Source organism: Eulemur rufifrons, chromosome 17, assembly GCF_041146395.1.
Source record: "Eulemur rufifrons isolate Redbay chromosome 17, OSU_ERuf_1, whole genome shotgun sequence".
NCBI classification, from domain to species: Eukaryota; Metazoa; Chordata; class Mammalia; order Primates; family Lemuridae; genus Eulemur; species Eulemur rufifrons.
Genome location: NC_090999.1, coordinates 68,042,052 through 68,064,134, shown reverse-complemented (window position 1 = coordinate 68,064,134; position 22,083 = coordinate 68,042,052). Strand labels below are relative to the sequence as shown.

Below are 22,083 nucleotides of genomic sequence, written 5' to 3'. Positions count from 1 at the left end.
TTGATTCTTATTAAATTTTTATCTTTTTATGCTTGAAATAATCTGAAAAAAGTCATAAATTTACTGCTTACACATCAAATTCCATTGCTTCCTCTTACTAAAATAGAGTATGGTAAGCTAGATGATAATTTTTACTTGTGTAGTTTTTACTAAGAATTATGTTTCTGAGATTAAATGTAAAAATAAATAAATGCCTGGTTTATCTCACAGCTCATTCCAATCAAAAGTCAGCAGCTGGTTATCCTGATTATTATTGCAAATGGCAGGGCCTTCCATACTCAGAATGTAGCTGGGAAGATGGAGCTCTCATTTCCAAAAAGTTTCAAGCGTGCATTGATGAGTATTTTAGCAGGAACCAATCAAAAACCACTCCTTTTAAAGATTGCAAAGTGAGTATTGTTTGACATTTTTAATTAAAAGTGTATCTATGCATAATAAATATTATAAGCCTTAATAAGATAATTAGATCCTGATTTTAAATAGACCAAGAGAGAATACTTGGTTGATAAGTCTTTGCAGGAAGTGAGGTTCCTGTAATTGCTATTTGATCTTAAAGGTGGCATTATCTTTTATCTTTGGTGAGTGGAACTATGTCAGAAAGGTGATGAAAGATGTCAGAAAGTGGTGGTGATGGTGGTAGTTGTAAGGAGTGGGTTGGGGAAACCAAGTAGGGAAAATTCCTTAGAACCAGAGATTTGCTTGGTTTAAAAGGTAGCAGATACTTTTCTTTGAAGGCAGGGAAGGAGAAAGAGGGACATACCTATAAGAAAGTATCCATGACTACTGTGCACAATACTTTCAAAATCTTCATAATTTATCTAAAATTATTATGATAGTTTTAGGATCTATGTACTACTAGGATTTCTTTCCTTATTACAAGATTGAATTAAATTCTTCATAATGGTAATTTAGAAATCTGAAATTGAATGGGAAGCTAAGCCAGTTTTATGGTTTATTTCTAGCTTGGGGATGGAGCAATGGTTATGAACAAATTTAACATATCCTTTGCTTGTGGAAATTAGTGAGAGCCATGTACTTTGGTAGGAACTTAATTTTCACTGTCATTTTTTGTTTAAAAAAATAAAGCACAATATTTCACTGTGCATTCTTATTAGAGTAGTAGAAAACAATATTCTTTGAATCCTCAGAAGTATTTTAAGTCATGGAATCTCTGAGCTTGATGATTTTAGGTGAAATTTCAAAATTTATAGTGAACACCGAGATTTTCATCTTTTAGTATAATTTCTTATATTTAATAATTCTACGTATTAACATTTATTTCTACTAAAGGTATTAAAACAAAGGCCAAGGTTTGTAGCTTTGAAGAAGCAGCCATCCTATATTGGAGGACATGAGGCTTTAGAATTAAGAGATTATCAACTAAATGGTTTAAATTGGCTTGCTCATTCTTGGTGCAAGTAAGTATATTTTGAATCATCTGTTTAATTTGAGACAGTAAGAATTTTACAAATACAGGATTCAGAAAAGATTTTCATTAACATAAAGGATTCCTTTGACATTTTATATGTTGATCTTCGTGTTTCCTAGTTTATATAAACAGTACTTACTACATACTAGGAAGAAAATTCAGCGGAGTTTGAGTTTAACTTGTTTGATTGTTGCAGTTCTTAAATATGTTTCTATTCAACTTAAAAATCAGAATGTGTATACATTCCCATCCCCACTGTTCCTGAAATATTTCTTACATTTCCTAGTTATTTCTAATATCCATTTAGTCCTCTACTTTTTTTTTCTTCTCTCCTGTGGCCCCACTCTACTCTTGAGAGTATTTGTGACTCTCTAGGTTGCATTTTAGCTATGGTTTTTACCCACGTTCTTCCTATATACCTTTTACTTATTTAATATATGTAGATGAACTGCATTCTCAGCTTCATAATTGATTGAATATAGTAACTGTTAATATTCAAGCCTCTTTTGGCCTAAAATGGTCAACTCCTTTTACTTTTCTTACACTATTAGTGATTAAGTCTTTAGCCAGATGCCTTTACATTTATTATTTGCAGCTAATAAAAATGATATTCTCTATAATACCTATCAGATTAATTTTAACTTCATTTAAACATGTGTAATATAAAAAAAGTTTCTTTGTATATTTGAATCTTTTATTGCATGCATTTTTTTTTTAACTTTGTAGGGGAAATAGTTGCATACTTGCTGATGAAATGGGCCTTGGAAAAACAATACAGACGATCTCGTTTCTGAACTATTTGTTTCATGAACATCAATTATATGGACCTTTTCTATTAGTAGTACCACTCTCTACTCTCACTTCCTGGCAAAGGGAGATTCAAACATGGGCTTCTCAGATGAATGCTGTGGTTTATTTAGGTGACATTAACAGCAGAAACATGGTAAGTTGTTTGTCAACAAATTTAGAAATCAAGACATACTTGTCTTTGAGGATAAGTATTTTTCTTCTGTCTTTATAGTCTTAGTTTCTGGCATAGAACTTGCCACAAATAAATACTAAATACATGTTTAATTGGCTATAATAAAAATCAATTTTTGTTTAGTATTACTTCATATATTTTTTTTCTAACTTTTTAATGGGAAATTTCAAATACATGTGAGAGCAGATAGAAGAGGAGTATAATAAACCAGCATGTTCCCATCTCCAGTTTTACAATTTTAACTTATTGCTAGTTTCATTTTTTTCTCCTATACACACTACTGTATCCTCCTAGTCATTGTGAGGTAAACCCAAGACATCATATTTCATCCATAAATATTATATTATTAAATGAATTAATCACTTGTGTTTTGTTAAATGAGAACTTTTAGTGAAAGATGCGTGTTAAAATTATATTTACTTCATTTTTTATAGAAGATTTTGATGTGCTTGGTATTTACATTCTATTTATAAGATTAACATAGTGTGTTGGACTATATAATGAATAATTAACTATTTTATTACATAAATATATGCATAGTAATTGTATATTTTGAATGGATTTTAATTTTAGATATTTAAGAAAAAGTATACTTTGCCTAATATTTGTCTTAAAATTGTCCTTCAAATTTCTTAATAGATAAGAACTCATGAATGGATGCATCCCCAGACCAAACGATTAAAATTTAATATATTGTTAACAACTTATGAAATATTATTGAAGGATAAGGTATGTATTAACCTATGTCTTTTTGTTCATTTATCAGTTTTTCCTTTATCATATGTTGTGAACAGGATGAGAGGGCAACTTAAATTATGGGTCAAAAAACTACAGCCTTATTTTTTTTAAGGCCCTTGAGCTAAGGGTGGCTTTTACATTTTGAAAGGGTTTAAAGGGTTACATTTAAAGGTGGGTTACAAAGTGTATGTGACAGAGACCATATTGTATATTTTGAATGGATTTTAATTTTATTTAAAATTAAATAAAATTGTTCAAAATTGTGTTGGTTTGCAAAGTCTGAAATATTTGCCACCTGGCCTTTTACAGCAGTGGTCCCCAACCTTTTGGACACCAGGGACCAGTTAGTTTCATGGAAGACAATTTTTCCATGGACCAGGGAATGGTTTCGTGATGATTCAAGCACATTACATTTATTGTGCAGTCAAACCTTTGTGCTAATGATAATCTGTATTTGCAGCCACTCCCCAGAACTAGCATCACCACCTTACCTCCACCTCAGATCATCAGGCATTAGATTCTCATAAGGAGCACACAACCTGGATCCTTCAGCATGCGCAGTTTACAGTAGGGTTGGCACTCTTACGAGAGACACCACTGATCTGACAGAAGGTGGAGCTTATGTGGTGATGTGAGCGATGAGGAGCAGCTGTAAATACAGATGAAGCCATCTCACCTGCTGCTGCTCACCTCCTGCTTTGCAGCCTGGTTCCTAACAGGCCACTGGTTTGAGGTGGGGGTGTTGGGGTTGGGGACCACAGCTTTACAGAAAAAGCTTGCCAACTCTTGACTTAAATGAACCAATTTGTATTGTATCTATTGATTTGTAAAGAGGCGGAAGATACCAAAAAGCATTAAGCTACCACTTAGTGAAGCAGTGAAGTACTGTTTTAAATGTTTTATAGCTACTGCCTCATTTAATTCTCCCATCTATTTTATAAGATGTTTACTTTTTGTACTTTATTGGAAAGAAAGTCAGTCTGTCTCAAGAAGGTCTCAAAGAGTTTAATGAACTTGCCTAAGGTCACACAACTATTAAGTAGCAGAATGAGGCCTATATTAAGAAAGAGACCTAAGTTTATGTATTAGAGAGCTACAGTTCATAAAAGTCATGCAGTGAATTATACCTACTCTTGGAGTAACACACTGTTCCAAATTTCTATCATAGTTTCTCTACGTTGACGTTAATAGAGACCTCTACTGGACTTAGGCTAAAAACCTCTTGTAAAATTTTTAAATGGTTCTGTTGGTTTTTCTCCTTTATTATTAATTTATAAGCTAGTAAAAACTTTGGCTTGATATTACACCCTAATGGTTAAATTAATCATAGAAGGAATGCATAGTTACTTGATTTAAAGATTCCAAAAAATCTTTAAATAATTTATTTGCAAATTAGATAAAAGTTTATTTTTAATTTTAATTTGCCTCATTTTAATAATTAGAGTTTAAATTAAATGGGAAGGCTAAATTTGAATTTCATTTTCGTCTCAAAATATTAATTTCTTTTCTGTTCATTTTAAGGCATTCCTTGGAGGTCTAAATTGGGCATTTATAGGTGTTGATGAAGCACACCGATTAAAGAATGATGACTCTCTTCTGTATAAGACCCTAATAGATTTTAAATCCAATCACCGTCTCCTTATCACTGGAACTCCTCTACAAAACTCCCTCAAAGAACTCTGGTCTTTGCTGCATTTCATTATGCCAGAAAAGTAAGCATTTTAATCATAGTTTTGTATGATAATAGTGAAAAAGTAATCAATGCAGGTAATAAGGTCAGTAATAAGCTTTATTGCCCTAAACCTTAGATCATAAATTATTAAGAAGGAAAAAGGAAATGGGGTCAGGTAGTGTTTGTAATAGTATTTGAATTTTTTAATTTTGTGAACTTTTTTTGTTTTTTTCAATATAGAGATGAGGTCTTATTCTGTTGTCCAACTGGAGTGCAGTGGTGCAGTCATAGCTCACTGTCACCTCAAACTCCTGGGCTTAAGCGATCCTCCTGCCTCACTTTGTCGAGTAGCTGGGATTACAGGCACTACCCACCATGCCCGGCATCAATTTTGTACATAAACTTAAGTCATGTGTAATAAATTACAGCAGTTGGTTTTGCACGTGTTCAAAATATACCTGTTTGAAAAACTAAAACCATACCAGTTCTTTTTTTTTTTTTTTTTTGTTTTTTTTGTTTTTTTTTTTTTTTTTGAGACAGAGTCTCACTCTGTTGCCCAGGCTAGAGTGAGTGCCGTGGCATCAGCCTAGCTCACAGCAACCTCAAACTCCTGAGCTCAAGCAATCCTCCTGTCTCAGCCTCCCAAGTAGCTGGGACTACAGGCATGCGCCACCATGCCCAGCTAATTTTTTCTATATATGTTTTTAGCTGTCCATATAATTTCTTTCTATTTTTAGTAGAGATGGGGTCTCGCTCTTGCTCAGGCTGGTCTCGAACTCCTGAGCTCAAACGATCCGCCCACCTCGGCCTCCCAGAGTGCTAGGATTACAGGCGTGAGCCACCGCGCCCGGCCCATACCAGTTCTTTATACTAGCAATAACAGTAGGTTACTGGTAATCTAATTTTCTAAATAAGGAAAGCTAGCCCAGGCAAGGTTAAATAACTTGCCCAAAGCCACATATGTGTTATTTTTCAATAGATCCAGAACTTTAAAAGTACATTTTTTGAGAAATATGTTAGTGATAATTACTGTCATGCCTGAAAATACTTCATATACATTTAACTCAAGGAGAATCAAAACTTATAAAACAACTACTTATATTTAACTCTATCTCTGCACGCATGCACGCACGTGTGCACACACACACACACACACACACAGTGGACTTCTTGGGAGGAACATTTTTAGAAGTGATTAATTTAAGCTAATTTTCTCTCACTAAAAATCTATAGTATTTTTTTAAATAGTATTTTGTTTACATATGGCTACCTTGAAGAATCTCATATGCAGTTTGACTTTTTCAGTGATTGTTCCACTTTCTTAAATTTTAAAGGTTTTCTTCCTGGGAAGATTTTGAAGAAGAACATGGCAAAGGGAGAGAATACGGTTATGCGAGCCTCCACAAGGAGCTTGAGCCGTTTTTGTTACGCCGAGTTAAGAAAGATGTGGAAAAATCTCTTCCTGCCAAGGTTGAGCAGATTTTAAGAATGGAAATGAGTGCTTTACAGAAACAATATTACAAGTAAGCTGCATACAGAGCACATGTTCTGAACATTTAATTCTGAATACCCTCCCTGTCTTTGTCCTCATCGTGGCACCTCTACTTTCTCCACAAATAGTGTCTTAGAGCAGTAGCAACTCTTGAATTTTAGAATAGTTTTATTCTGTGGCATAATGGGGCAAAGGGAGATTCAGTGGCATATCCAAAATCATAATTCATCTTCTAACATCATTAATTGCTGTTTTAGATATTATACTGTTACCTTATAGAGAGTTTCTTTAAGTGTTAGGATTTCCATCATACTAAGGTATTATGTAACTATGATAATTGACAGATGGAGGGTAGAGGCCAGAGAAGGAAACTTAGAACAAAGTTTTGGGTCCTCTGCTTTTGGAAAAATACTAATAAATCATAGCTTGTGTAAATTTTCTATGTCAAGATCTATACAGTAATGTTTTTCAAAAAGGAAAATCTGTTCTAACATCTGTTTAAATATTTAATTGCATAAAATGAGATATATTGCTACATGGACTTGGAGTCTCAGGAACATTTATATTTTATGGCAAAATCTTTAAGCACCATACATTTAAAAATATATCTATTGCATAACTTTTAGGTTTTTAATTATGGAAAATTTCTGACATGCACAAAAATAGGATAATATAATGAATTCCCATGTATCCATCACTCATCTTCATTTTTAAGTCATAGCCAGTCTTGTTTCATCTCTAGCCATCCCCATTTCTCCCACTCCCTATCCTTTTGAGACAAATCAGAGATAATTGTTCCACCCATACATATTTTTCTGTGTTATCTCTAATAACTGATTTTATACTATGACCCATTTTAAAATTTTGTATTTTTTTCACATTCCAAACCTAGGAATACCACTTTAAAAGTTTAACAGTGCTTTCTTGATACCAGTGTTCAGTATAAGCGTTGAAATTTTCTCTGTTGTCTCAAGACTTTTATTTAAAGTTTTCTTGAATTGAACTAAGGTTCAATTGAACCTTGGATTGAACTAAGGTTCATGTGGCAATTGATTTGCCTCTTTAAGTCTTTTATCTATAGGTTCCTCTTTTTGTCATTTTTCTTACAGTTTATTTGATGAGGAAAATTATTCTGTAGAACTTTTCTACAATCTATTTTTTTGCATAGTACATCTTTCTGGAATAGTTTAACAATATCCCCTGTATTTCCTACGTATTGGTATGTAGATCTAGATGTTTGTTTAGAATCAGGTTTTAATTTATGGCAAGAATATACTTTGTAGTGCAAAATGATATTCTAATTCTAGTATGGGATTCCTTTGAAAAATAGTAATACTCTTTATTTGTTGAAATTTGGAAAAGTTGAAAGACATAGTGACCTGTAATTCTCTTAATGCTAGTCATGTATCATGGATGTTGAACTTAGTCTTCAAGGTACTTTTTGGTAAGTAAGGTAATAAAATACTGCCGTAAATTTATATAAAAGGTGTTAGAATATCACCTCCAGAGTAATTCAAAAGAAATTTCTTTCTGGATAAGGAAAAATAAATTACCTCTCATGACATTGAGCATTATCTATGGGTTCCATTTTGCTTTTTATTCCAATGAGACATTGAATAATACGTGGTAATGCATGTGGAAATGAAAGCAAGTGTATACTAGATTATCAGAACTGGCCAGGCCCGGTGGCTGAAACCTGTAATTCTAGCACTCTGGGAGGCCGAGGCGGGCGGATCGTTTGAGCTCAGGAGTTCAAGACCAGCCTGAGCAAGAGCGAGACCCCGTCTCTACTAAAAAAATAAAAAGAAATTAGCTGGACAACTAGATTATCAGAACTTTCAAGTGCTTTTGAAGACTAACCTTATAAAAAGGAAGAAAACGAAAATAAAAGGTGGTAGGAGAGAAAGTAGGTCATGGTGAGAGGATATGTTATAAGTAGTTAGGAGTAGTAAAATAGCACCAAAATTTTTTGTGTAAGTTATATATGTCTTGTGTAATTGCAATTAAGAGAAGGAAATGTAGCTCTAACCAGGTATCCTCGTGAGATTTCTTTGAGATCTGTGCAAAAGATCTAATTTCATTAGCTGTCTAATGCAGTGAAATTTGTAAGGTTAAGGTAGATAATACAACTGACCATCTTTTTAGCAAATTTGGGGAGAAAAGTATTAGTACACTATACTCACTATGTTACATTAAGCCTTTACTGTGTATTGTTAATGGTTCAGGTAACAAGTTATGTGTTTTCATAAGTCTTATGAAAGAGGTTGAGTCCATTGTATCTCCAATTGTGAATTTCATAGTGGTACAGTTTTGCTTTGGTACTAGGGCTTTTAAAAATGGTTTTAGAATTCATCCTGGTAATTGTTCTACTAAACATCATTTTTATGATTTCTTTTTTTAAAGATGGATTTTAACTAGGAATTACAAAGCCCTCAGCAAAGGTTCCAAGGGCAGTACCTCAGGCTTTTTGAACATTATGATGGAGCTAAAGAAATGTTGTAACCATTGCTACCTCATTAAACCACCAGATAATAATGAATTCTATAATAAACAGGAGGCCTTACAAGTAAGAAATTTTAAATTGTTATTACTTTGTGGTAAAGTGAAATTCTAGAAAAGTTTATTTCAGTTATAAGTGAAAATGGTACAGTGCTTTTATATATTGGTTAGAAGTTCTCTTAGTTAATGAGGCTTTTAAATAATGGTCCTGGTTATTTTTTAGTGTTTGTAAAAAGTTTCTAAAATTCTAATTTATCTAATTATTTTGATCAATTTTCTAAAACTAGATCTCGCAAACCATGGGCCATAGTAATTTATCCATAAAAATCCCATATGTTCATAATTAGAATTCATTGATTATGATTATGTTAAATTTGTGATTTGGCAGATGGTAGTCTAAAGAAGGACGTCTTGGCCTCAGATCTTCCCCTTCCCAGTAATTCTGAAGGACAGTTCAGAAGTATGAATTTACAGCTGCAATCCAGCTATAGTAGTGCATTGAGGGGCTAGAATCAGTAACTGATATGTAAAACATTAGAATATATTTACTTATTACTCATTTTAAACCTCTTGATTGCTTAGTTGTTGCTTCTTCCAGTGTATTTGTTTTTTGGCTAAGATTTACAGAGAAATACTATACTGTAGTAACTATAATTAGCAAAGTGAAACAGTACATTTTTCCCCTTCAAAATAGGATAAAAACGTAGGTATTAAATGGCAAGGAAGGTTTTATCTAAAATCATAGAGCAAAATGGTAAAGATCCTAGAAAATTTTGAAAACTGAAATAATTTTCTAACATTAGGAAAGTTTAAAATCTCAATTTAAAATAATTAAAACAACTGAAGAGTTAAGAAAAATTTGTATCATTTGCTTCTTTTGACATAACAGTTTTAATTTATTTTCGTAGCACTTAATCCGTAGTAGCGGAAAATTGATTCTTCTTGACAAGCTGTTAATTCGCCTAAGAGAACGAGGCAATCGAGTGCTTATTTTTTCTCAAATGGTGCGGATGTTAGATATACTTGCAGAATATTTGAAATATCGTCAGTTTCCCTTTCAAGTAAGCATTTCATTGTATTTGTTGTTGTTTTAAATTTCATCTAATTCCTGAGCACATTTTACAGAATTACCTTTGAAATTATTTTGTAAATGAAGTATAAATTTTTATAGTACTTTTCCTTTAAAGAGATATATCTGCTTTAAAAAATTATATTTGTCATTCCCTTTGTTCTTCTTGACTTTACATTTAACAACAAAGCAATTTTTCTTTCTTTTCTCTAATTGCTTTATTTTAATTTTTTCTCTTTATATTTTAAAAACTGGACTAAGGCAGAGTTTCATGATTGGACACATGTAAAAAGGGAGCCTTATGTATTAAGAATTAGTCTGAGGAAGGAAAACATTAAGCAGTCCTTGTAAATACTGCCAGGGTTCTGATGATTGGTGTGCTCATAGTTTATCTGATGCATAGTTTGCTGAATAAAGCTAGATAATTTAGGGAAGAAAGCAAAGACCAAAATAGGTTTATATTCCTTTCATCTGTTCAGAAATTATATTGAAGTGCGTTCAATATAACTGAAGCTAACATTGACTGTTTAGAGTCAGGTGCTATCTTCAGTATTTTACATCTATTACTTTATTTAATCCTTACAGCAGTTTTATGAACAGTGCCAGGAACATAGCAGACATTCAGTATATACAGCTAGTAGATGGTGTATATTTAATGCAGGTAGTAAAATAGGAGTAACAATGGGACTCAACACACATAATCACTGCTTTATTGGAGCTTACAATCTGCTGTGAGAGGTAGACATTAAGCAGATAATTATAAATAAATACAACATCACTATTCTGGTAAGTGATATGAGGGACTGGTGTTTGATGATATATGAACATGGTTGAGAAATATGTAGTCATTTAGGGGGGAAAATAGAAGATTGCCATTAGTTGAGGATTTTATAAATACCTTTATTGAGTTATAATTCCCATACCACACAATTCACCCCCTTTAAAGTGTACAATTCATTGGTTTTTATTATGTTCACAGATATGTGTAGTCATTGCACAGTAAATTTTCATAACCTCTGAAAGAAACTTATGCCCTTTAGCTATCCCCTGCATCCTTCTGTTCTTCATCCTTCCCCCAGCCTTGTGCTGTTTTTTTAAAAAATGAATTATTTGGTGTATATGGTCAAACAAGAGAATAGTGGAGAAGTGTTTATAATCACCAGTTCTCTGCCCCTTAATCCCTTCTTGTTCCTAGATCACTTCCCGGACAGCATCATTTAAAATTTTATTTTGGTTTGGGGCATGCCACAATAAATGATATACCACTAATCTTAAAATTTTTACTAATTACAATTTTTATTTTAGTGGAAAAGAAACAACACTATTTTAATTTTTTTCAACTTTAGACATCTTTGTCTCTACTTTGTATAATTTAGACCATTTCACTTAAGATAAAATCACTTAGAATTTTAAGTATTTAAAATGTTTTCTGGCCGGGCGCGGTGGCTCACGCCTGTAATCCTAGCACTCTGGGAGGCCGAGGCGGGTGGATCGCTCAAGGTCAGGAGTTCGAGACCAGCCTGAGCAAGAGTGAGACCCCGTCTCTACTAAAAATAGAAAGAAATTATCTGGCCAACTAAAATATATATATAGAAAAAATTAGCCAGGCATGGTGGCACAGCCTCCTAGCTACTCGGGAGGCTGAGGCAGTAGGATTGCTTAAGCCCAGGAGTTTGAGGTTGCTGTGAGCTAGGCTGACGCCACGGCACTCACTCTAGCCAGGGCAACAAAGCGACACTCTGTCTCAAAAAAAAAAAAAAAAAAAAAATGTTTTCTCACATTTTCATTTTTAGAGTTAAACTTTATATAGTAACAAAGCAAAGGTTGACAGCTTCCCAAAATATTAGTTTAATCCATCAGTTATATGCATGGATCATAGTAGGCATGTTATTTCTAGTCTATAACCTGTTAATTATGAAATAATTGCTATTTATAATTAAAATGAAAATAGCTAATGTTTAATAAGCACTTAATATATGTCAGGTACTGTGCTAAGTGTTCTCCTATGTTCTCTCACTGACTCTTCTGCAGTATATGAAGGAGGAACTACTATTATGTTCATTTTACTGAGAGGTAAACTGACATGGAAAAAAAGTTCATGGAGAAGAATCAAATCAATGAATAAGACATTCGTATGCAGGCTATTTTGACTAGAGCCCATGGTGCTTCACATCAGTAATTTTCAAACTTTAGCATACATTGGAATTAACTGGAGGGCTTTTGCTGAACCCCTCCGCCAATGTTTCTTATTCAGTAGGTCTGAGGAGGGGCTCAGTAATTTACATATCTACATTTTTAGATGACAGTAATGCTGTTCCAGTAACCACATTGTACTTACTCTTTTTTTTTTTTTAACTATGGGTTATAACCTCTTAATGGATCTGAGAATCAGTTTAATCGGTTGCACCAACATTATAAAATTGAAATAGATTATAAAATATGGGAGTATAACACAGTACATCATGTCATGAAACTTGTTTCAGATGTTTGTAAACAGATGTGTACTTGTTAAACATATCTCTTACATTGGGTCTCAGGCAGAATAGTATGACAGCCTATGCTGTGCTTATTCTTCTAGAAAGCAGTCTTAATGATTAGGAGCACAGACTGGAGACAGAATGCCTGGGCATTGTTTTCTTGCCTAATAAGGACCTTCCCACTCATACAGTCTTAGCTAAGGACATGCCATGGTTTCATACTTAGTTTTGTAATTGATTTAAATTGCTTTTTTAACATTTTGATTCTTTCATATGCAGTATTTTAATGTGTTCTATTCTAGAGATTAGATGGATCAATAAAAGGGGAACTGAGGAAACAAGCTCTAGATCATTTTAATGCTGAGGGATCAGAGGTATGAATGCTTTTAAGATTCTAAATAATTTTACTTTACTCCTTATATTACATTATTATATTATTTGAACATTATATTTTTAGTAATCATATCTGTGGTTTAATTTTTAAAAAGAGTCTTATTTATGCTAGCCAATTTTGATCAGCAAATGAGGTTTTTAAGTCAGTATTTTATGTTAAAATTGAAGAATTTTACTCTTACCAATACTGTTTCAGCATGAAACAGTTAATTTCCTTCAAAATAAATTAGTCCACTTTCATTTAGAATTCTTTTTATGTGTGCCTTTTATTTCTGAAAGAAATAAAATTTACAGATACACTCATTTCTTTCCTATTTCATTCCTTTTCTGTTTCACTAGAAGTAAATAAACACTAGATTAAATTTGGTGTTTGTTATTACCATGTATATTTATGTTTTGGAGTCTCATTGAGTGGTCTTGCTTAGAGGTTTATATGATAGGCTTAAAAATTGCCTTTCAATTTAACTACTAAAATACTCTTTAAATTCAGAAAATCAATTGTAAAATTATTTTTATTTGATTATTCACAGTTAAAAGAATTAAAATTTTGCATATTGACAATTCCTTACAGGATTTCTGCTTTTTGCTTTCCACAAGAGCTGGAGGTCTAGGGATTAATTTAGCCTCTGCCGACACTGTTGTTATATTTGATTCTGATTGGAATCCACAGAATGATCTTCAGGCACAGGCTAGAGCTCATAGAATTGGGCAAAAAAAGCAGGTATTTTTAATTTCTGTTACTTTGCTGTTTTGGAATCTTTTTATTTTTTCATGATTAGTGTTCAGAAGTGATTTAAAAATCCTTCAGAATATAAACCAATATCATTAGAAGATTGCTGGAATATAGTCATTGCTGTTTAACCCTTAGGGTGCTAAGGAACTCAGTTCACCAAAATCACCTAGAGAGTCTGACAGAATTGTATTGAGATACCTATGCCTAATTAGGGCCATGTACTCTGTTTTGATCGTATATTCTCTTTGTAAGTATAGAATGCAATGTTTTTCATTCAGTGTAAACTTTAAAATGTCTTTTTTGCTTATTTCAACTTCTGAAAGAGAGTTTCAATAACACAGTGCTACCTTTATGTTAGCCTACATTTTATCCACATGTGCTTACAAGATTCTCTCTATACCTAAAAAAAAAAAGCCAGTCCCATTTTATAGTTTCTGTACAACTGTCTGGTACAGTTGTAACAGAATACCCCTACATGGTGGTACTGTTCCATATAGAACCTCTAACCTAGAGAAATAGGGAAGATATACTGCACATCAATTCTTTTTAATTTTGGAAAGCTTTGTATTATGGCAGGGCTTCTTCCTTAACTTGGGCAGTGGTTCATGGAGTTTTGCATTGTATGGAGTGATGAAACAGTATCATAATTGAGGGATCTGGCAAAAACAAAAATAAGCAAATAAAATCTCCTAACCAGAATGTAAGAAGGAAGGACATAGTCTCAGAATAGATTCTTAAATTGAAAAACTTTAGCTTTAAATATATTGTTATATATATTTTTATTTTCATTTTGTTTTTGACTAGTGAAAACTTCATGTAGGATGAGCTTCAGTCTATGTACCAATGTTTGGGCACATCAGGTTAGCAAAACAAATCCTTTTTACTGCAATTTGTTTCCTCATGCATATTTTTACAGGTGAATATTTATCGTCTAGTTACAAAGGGTTCAGTTGAAGAAGATATTCTTGAAAGGGCCAAAAAGAAGATGGTTTTAGATCATCTTGTGATTCAAAGAATGGATACTACTGGGAAGACAGTGCTACACACAGGTTCTGCCCCATCAAGGTGGTTACTTTATTATGAAAAATTTTTAGAGTCATCCTAAACTCATTTTTCTGAAATGTTACATCACTATAAGTAGATCATTGAAATAGTATATTTAGAGTTGTAATTTTCATATTTTTGAAGACATTGATCTGATTTCTAGTCAGAAGACATACAGTCAGTACCTGGTTTCACCACTATAGATTTGTAATTTTAAGGGAATTCTCTTTAACTTCTTATGCTACAAGTTCCTTAGTTTTAAAATAAGTAAATTAATATTTCACTCATCTAACTTTTTCACATAACTGTTGTAAAGGTGACTATGTCAATAATTAATAAAATTGCTATGTAAATGTTTTTAATTGTTAATGTTAAGTATTTTTATTTGTTTTTCCTATTTTTAGTTCTACTCCTTTCAATAAAGAAGAGTTATCAGCCATTTTAAAGTTTGGTGCTGAGGAACTGTTTAAGGAACCTGAAGGAGAAGAACAAGAGCCCCAGGTAAAAATAAAAACCTTGCCTCATAATGTGTGTCATCTGTTTGATAAGATGGAAGGATTCAAGTATATTTAATTTTTTCTAATTATAGGAAATGGATATAGATGAAATCTTGAAGAGGGCTGAAACTCATGAAAATGAACCAGGTCCTTTAACTGTAGGAGATGAATTGCTTTCCCAGTTCAAGGTAGATTTCTTTTTCTTTTTAATTTTTCCTTACAATTACAAAAATTGAGAGTTTGAGTTATCATTTAGGGTTTTGTTAATCTTTAAGTATAATCAGCAAGATAATTTTTTGTCTTAAAATTTGCTATGTTGTATAAAGTCTTTTCTCCCTTGTTCAGACAAACCAGTAGCAGCCTGATATAAAAGGGACCAAATCATTTATGAAGTTATATTTAGTTAGGTGGGAAGGGTCATTATTTATTTCCTAATTAGCACCTAGAGTAGTACTTGGCAAACAGCATGTTTTCGAATACTTGGGTAATAAGTGTGATCTCTTATTTAGATTTCTGTGACTAAAGGCTTTTAGCTGATTTTTACTGCAATAGTTTTAACATTAGATTAACTTAAGAATTATCACAAACTCTGATTAGTCAGACAAAATCAGCAATAAGCTACTATTTATTAATATTTATAAATAATCCCTGGTTTGGTGAGGGCTGAAGGTTGCAGGGAGTCATAAGACAGCATAAGTCAACTGACCTCCTTGTGTAAGTTGAGTGCCAGTTATTTAGGTTAAAGAAATGGCTTCGTCTATGTAGATGAAAATAGCTCATTTTCTATGACTGAGATTTTTAAGGATTAATTCAATTCATGCCATTTTTCATTCAGCAAATATTTATGGAGCATCTGCAGTGTACCACACACAGGGACACAGAGATGAATAAAACTTTTATAATGTTAATGAATCGCTCTGGCTACTTTGTGGAAGATAGACTGTAGCAGGGTGATAGGTTAGAAGACTTCAGTAATCCTTGTGAGAGGTGAAGGTTTCTGAAACTGGTACTCATTCTGGGCATGGTGTGATTAACTCTTTCTTTCCTATAAAGTTATACTATTTGTTTTTAATTTGACTAACTGGTAATTTGAAAAAACTGATAACTTGAGTCCATGTAGGTTATTTTTACACCGTTGAATCTCTACTCATACACAGGTGGCTTTAAGGCTGTCATCATTTACACAACAAACAGGAGAGACTAAACACTGTATTTTTAACTTCATTCCTTATGTAGGATAAGCATAGTTTTCTTGTCTTCATTTAGTTATCTTCAAGTTTTAATGCATTAATGTTGGTAGTTCTAATGAGTGCTTTCTGCATACCACACTGTGCACAGTACCTTAAATGAGTTAAATGTTATTTAATCCTCACAAAAGTTAGTATGCTGTTACTATCCTTTTCTTTAGAGTTGAGGAAACCAGGGATTAGGGAGCTTAAATCATTTATCAGAGGTTTCAGCGAGCTCCATATCTCTGTCACAGCTCTTTAGGTACTGTTTTTATGATCGTAAAAATACTAAGTTCTATATCACTTGGGCTGGTCTGGGAATTCCTGCAGAAGGTTATTTAACATATTAATAGTATAAATTACTCTTTGTTGTTGTTCGGTTAACTGTGCCTCTATTTCTGTTGTGGTAGTAATTTTGTTGAGCAGTAGGGAAAAAGAAAATCATTTCTGGAGGAGGATTCTTAGAAATCATGTGGTTTGATCTACCTTGCCCTAATGAGGAAATGAATCTATATTGTTTAGCAGTCATATTTGGTTTTCATCCATAGTCCTGTTCATTATCCTAAGGATATTCAGGTTTTATTGTCATTGTAGCATGCTACATCCTTCCCCCTAGAAAAGGAAAAAAAAAAAATAAGGATAAACTTTTCTTATAATAGTAATTCCATCAAAATTCTGGAATTTATCAGGTTGCTAACTTTTCAAATATGGATGAAGATGACATTGAGTTAGAACCTGAAAGAAATTCAAAGAATTGGGAGGAAATCATTCCAGAAGATCAAAGAAGACGATTAGAAGAAGAAGAGAGACAAAAAGAACTTGAAGAAATATATATGCTCCCAAGAATGAGAAAGTGTGCAAAGCAGGTAACTGTGATTTAAAAACTATTTCTATAATGTAAGAGCATTCACCCTGGACTTATTTTTTTTTTGTTTGTTTGTGTGAAGCATTGGTCCATAGTTCGTTTTTCTTGTAATGTCTTTGATCTAATAGTGTTTGTCTTACGAAATGAGTTGAAAAATGTGTCTTCCTGTCTTCTATTTTTAAAAATAGTTTGTGTAGAGTTCGGATTATTTGTTCATTAAATGGGAGTATTTGTTAGGGAAACCATCTGGGCCTGGAGTTTTCTTTGTTGGAAGATTTTTAACTTCAATTTGTTTTACAGATATAGAACTATTCAGGATATCTATGTCTTCTTGAGTGAGTTTGATAGTTCTTTTGAGGAATTTGTCCATTTTATCTAAATTGTTGAATTTATTCATAATATCCCTTATTAAGCCTTTTAGTGTCTACAGGATATTTAATGATGCCCCTCTTTCATTCCTAATATTGAAAATTGTTTTGGATCATACTAGATAGAGGTAATCAATTTTATTTATCTTTTCAGAGAACCAGCCTCCTACCCAAAGAATCAGCTTTTGGTTTCATTAGTTTTTCATTTTTAATTTCATGGGATTCTGCTCTTTATTTTTTCTTCTTTTTTGCTTTTGGTTTAATATGCTCCTCTTTTTTTGCTTAGATATGGAATTGAGATCTTTTCTAATATTGTCATTTAATGCTACAAATTTTTCTTTAAACACTGGTTTTTCTGCATCTTCCAAATCTATTGTGTTTTTATTTTCCTTCATTTCAAAATATTTCATAATTCCCTTGTGAATTCCTCTTTGACCCACAGATTTTTTTAGAAGTGTTTAAAAATTTCTAAATATTTGAGAGATTTTCCAAGTATCTTTGTTAATGATTGCTAGTTTAATTCTTTCAGAGAGCATACTTTGTATAATTTGAATTTTTTAAAAAAATCACTTGAGATTTATTTTGTGGCCCAAATAAACAAATACCAAATTTTAAAATAACATAATAGTAAAAGTGCCATGCCATGTTATATTTTATTCTTTGACGAAAGTAAAAAAAAAACCCTTAATATTAGATTTTTTTCCATTAACTTTTATTTTTCAGAATGTTGCATTACAAGATTATCTGTCTTGATTACTGAGTTTTTTGGCACCCCCTTATATTTTGACCCTTAGGCAAGTGGGGGATTTGCCTCACTCTAGTCCCTGTCTTGCTGCTGTTCCCCCAAGGTTTGAGTTTTTTGTTTTTTCTTTTCCTACAACCACACTAGGTCTTCTCCTGTGCCCTCAGTTCAGCAGGTGAGAAGGGTCTGGCAAGGCTTCCTGCCTATCCCCACAAAGTTGACTGTTCCCTTTCTCCAGGTTTGCACCATGGAGGAAAATTTTCTCCAGTTTCCTGCCATGGTTTTAGTCTTTTTCATGAACTCTTGGTGGAGGTTTATGGAGAAGCACCTGGGAAGGCATGCACATTCTCCCCATGTCTTTAGCTCCCAGGGTCCTGTGGTCTCTCCTTAGCCTACATTGTGCTTTAAGTAAATTTTAGCTGACTTCCTCTTACCTACTTGTATGGTACTTCATTTCTGCCACCTGTGCTCTTCCAGGTGAACCACTGTTCTTCAGGTACCATCTTTTCCTATAAGCTTCTGTCTTTGCTTATAGATGGCTAAGTTGCACTGTGATTTTAGCTCTCTGATGTTAGAAAAATTATTATTTTGTAGATTAGATTTGTTGCTAGGCTAGGGGCAGCAACCAGCTTTCTACATAACAGACAGAAGTGGGGCCACGTAATGTTTTTTGCCTGAAAGTGACTATATATGCTATTTCTTGTTTGCGTTTATTTCTGCAAACTCCAAAATGATTTCCTTTTATAGTGCGAGAGAGCACAGAGACATTACATCTTGTGAAAGGCTAAGAAGAGATTAGAAAGAATAAGCTGTAAATACCATCCTTGACTTCAGTTAGCTTTCAGCATATCAGGGTTTCAGAATATGTACCAAAGCTTTGGAAAACCTCCAAAGACTTACAGAATATATGTTTTGATGTATTCTGTTAAAACTAATGGATGTTACAAATAGGCTTTGGCATTTTTTATTTCAAACATCTCATCAGCTAAGTTAGGTTAGCAATAAGTGGATATTAAGAAGGAGAACAGAAAAAAAGGACAAGTAATCAATCTGTCTACCCAGAAATAAGACTAGTAATAATATTATTACAATATATGTCATTCCACATTTTCAAATGCATATCATTTACCAAATTAAATTGGAGTCATATTAATTTGGAACTTATTTTCTTCCCTTTGCAGTGTATCATGAATGTTAATTATTGTATAACACAATTTTTAATGGCTTCTTACTATTCCATTATGTACATTATTTGACTAGTCTCTTTTTGATGAGTATTCAGATTATTTACATTTTTCTTTTATGATGTAAATGATTTTACCAGTCTTCCTTCACATTTCTAATCTTTGGAAAAATGCCTAGAAGTGACATTGCTGAGTCAATAGAATGATAATTTTTAAGGCTTTTGATGTAATATTGCCAAATTACCCGTAAGTCAAAATACCAACCACAGGTGTATGAATGTCCATTTTTGTGTACCATTACTAGTATTGGCTGTTACTTACTTTGTGTTGGGCAAGTTGGTAGATTTTTAAACATTGTATGTCACTGTTAGTTTAGTTTGCATTTTAAAAAATTACCAATGAGGTAGTACAATTTTGTATTTGTTATTTGATGAATTGCTTGTTAATAACTTTTCATATTTTTGCAAAAGGATACTGGTTATTTTCTTCTTGCTTTATAGGAGTGCTTTAATTATTAAGGCTAATAATAAACCTTTTTCATTAACATGCTGTATTTTTCTGTTTGCTTTTTGTTTATGGATTATTTTTGATATGTAAAATAACATTTTGAAAATTCTGACAGTCTTTTATACTGTTTCTCCTTGCTCTTAAGAGAAAAGCCTTTTTTTTACACTAAGCTTGGGTAAATTTTTGTTTTCAAATTCTAGATTAGTTTCAACGGAAGTGAAGGGAGGCGCAGTAGAAGTAGGAGATATTCTGGATCCGATAGTGATTCGATCTCAGAAAGGAAAAGGCCAAAGAAACGGGGAAGACCACGGACCATCCCTCGGGAGAATATTAAAGGATTTAGTGATGCAGAAATTAGGCGGTAAGACAATATAAGACCATTTTGCTTCAACATGGTTTTATCAGAGGGTGAAACTAAAGTGTAAAAATCCCATAATTTTCAAAAGTTAAGATGGAGTTTTAGAGAAGGTAAATATATGATTTGAGTAGGAATTGGGTGGTTCTGGTTTTGTGTATTCATTATAACTCTGAGAAAAAACAAGTTTGGCATCTAATATTAGGTTTTTTAATTAAAAATTCTCACTACATTTATGACTCCCATAACATTATCAGTTTTTTTGTGGTAATAATTTAGTTCTGTGTTTTTCTAGTTTCTTAACACTGAGGTGATTTCTTTTTTGAAAGTAACCATATTAAAGGCATTTCTGGTATGTCCAAGTAGGAATTGAGGTGAGATAATGTTGACCATGTAGGATAAATTATAGCTTCTGTTCAAAATATGTTTATATATAACTATTTCTTCCAGGGGGATGGGAATAGCAGCTTACTTTTGTTTGTGTAATAGTTTTGCATGTGAAATTTATAAAAACATTGTTCATTTTTGGATTTCATGTTTGTTGTTTCTTTCAATCCATTGTAACTCTTTTCTTTTAAATCATAGACCTGAGTGATAAAGTTCTTCCTCATTCTTTCTACCAGAAAACTAAATACATTATTAGCTTTTATAAGGGTACTTTTATGACCACTGGACTTTCTGTCTTTAGTTGAAGAAGCATTTCAACTTCTACTTTTCCTGGATACTTTTCCTCATCCATCAGCCACTTAAGTAGCCTTCTTCTAAAGTAAAATTATCATTTTTCATTGTTGGTATAATTAATACCATACATCTGAATTACAGCCATTCAGTAAACTTTTATCAGCACTTAGAATGTGAGGAGGTGTCATATAATTGATCATTGTTCTGGAGACACTTCTTGAGGTAGCTTTGAACCTCGTTTTGCCTTGTGAAAATAATAAAGTAATTTCTAAAATAAAATTTAGCTTCTATTGTTTTATTTATACTGATACCTAAACATCATCCTGGGTGTTCAATTATATCTTGTCTTGGTATATCTTAATGTTTTAATATTTTTATTTATAGTGTAGTTTGTTCATTCTTGTTAGTAACAATGCCTTTAATTAATTTTTGCACTAACAAGTATTTTCTTATTTCTATATATATTGTATATTTATTTTTTAATGGGTAGTGAAGCACACATTTAAACCAAACAATTATTTTCTGGTAGGTTTATCAAGAGCTATAAGAAATTTGGTGGCCCTCTAGAAAGGTAAATACATTTGGCATTCTCATTGTATTATGGAATGTGTAATATGGTGTCAGCTTTATTTATTTGTACTAACATTCAGCTTTAGCTACTTTGTTAAATTTGCTTTTAACAGGCATTTACAAAATGAATCTGTAGCAAGCAAATATCAGATTGATTTTTTAAAAATGTTTTTATACCATCCTTAATTCTTTCCAGTCTCTAAAATTTTCTTACCTATAATTGAAGTTTCCTATAAATGTTTAAATTGCATTTTATGACCATAAGGCACTTTTCACCATCTTTATTTAATTTTTCATCAACGGCTTATAAAGTAGCTGGAGCAGATTTATCCATAGGGCTGAGTTGCTAACCTAGCTTTCTGACCAGTTCTATGTTCCCTAACTAGGGAAATTTTCTAAATTTTTCCTAATTATATCCTCTTATTATATAAACTGTATTAAACTTCAAATTGCAAAGACAATTTTTTTGAAATTATTGGTTAATCTTAATTGGTGGTGATTTGAATAATAATAATGGTCCATCCACTGTCTAAATACGGAGTAGCAAAGACTCATTA

General features: G+C 32.6%; 1 protein-coding gene across 4 annotated transcripts in view; it reads left to right on the top strand.

Annotated features, from left to right (window-relative positions):
• The window catches only part of CHD1 (chromodomain helicase DNA binding protein 1), a 73,056-nt gene that overhangs the window by 34,628 nt on the left and 16,345 nt on the right, over nucleotides 1–22,083 (top strand). For all 4 annotated transcript variants that reach the window (XR_011235921.1, XM_069492004.1, XM_069492003.1 and 1 more), the window contains exons 10-25: nucleotides 211–389; nucleotides 1,291–1,418; nucleotides 2,156–2,372; nucleotides 3,051–3,140; nucleotides 4,671–4,861; nucleotides 6,156–6,344; nucleotides 8,717–8,879; nucleotides 9,721–9,873; nucleotides 12,661–12,732; nucleotides 13,323–13,472; nucleotides 14,401–14,549; nucleotides 14,933–15,029; nucleotides 15,118–15,213; nucleotides 16,944–17,120; nucleotides 20,121–20,281; nucleotides 21,486–21,527. Coding sequence is in view for 3 of the 4 variants with exons in the window: in XM_069492004.1 (XP_069348105.1) it covers nucleotides 211–389; nucleotides 1,291–1,418; nucleotides 2,156–2,372; nucleotides 3,051–3,140; nucleotides 4,671–4,861; nucleotides 6,156–6,344; nucleotides 8,717–8,879; nucleotides 9,721–9,873; nucleotides 12,661–12,732; nucleotides 13,323–13,472; nucleotides 14,401–14,549; nucleotides 14,933–15,029; nucleotides 15,118–15,213; nucleotides 16,944–17,120; nucleotides 20,121–20,281; nucleotides 21,486–21,527 (2,254 nt within the window). In the remaining variant the exon portion in view is untranslated. The remainder of the gene's footprint in view (nucleotides 1–210; nucleotides 390–1,290; nucleotides 1,419–2,155; nucleotides 2,373–3,050; nucleotides 3,141–4,670; nucleotides 4,862–6,155; nucleotides 6,345–8,716; nucleotides 8,880–9,720; nucleotides 9,874–12,660; nucleotides 12,733–13,322; nucleotides 13,473–14,400; nucleotides 14,550–14,932; nucleotides 15,030–15,117; nucleotides 15,214–16,943; nucleotides 17,121–20,120; nucleotides 20,282–21,485; nucleotides 21,528–22,083) is intronic.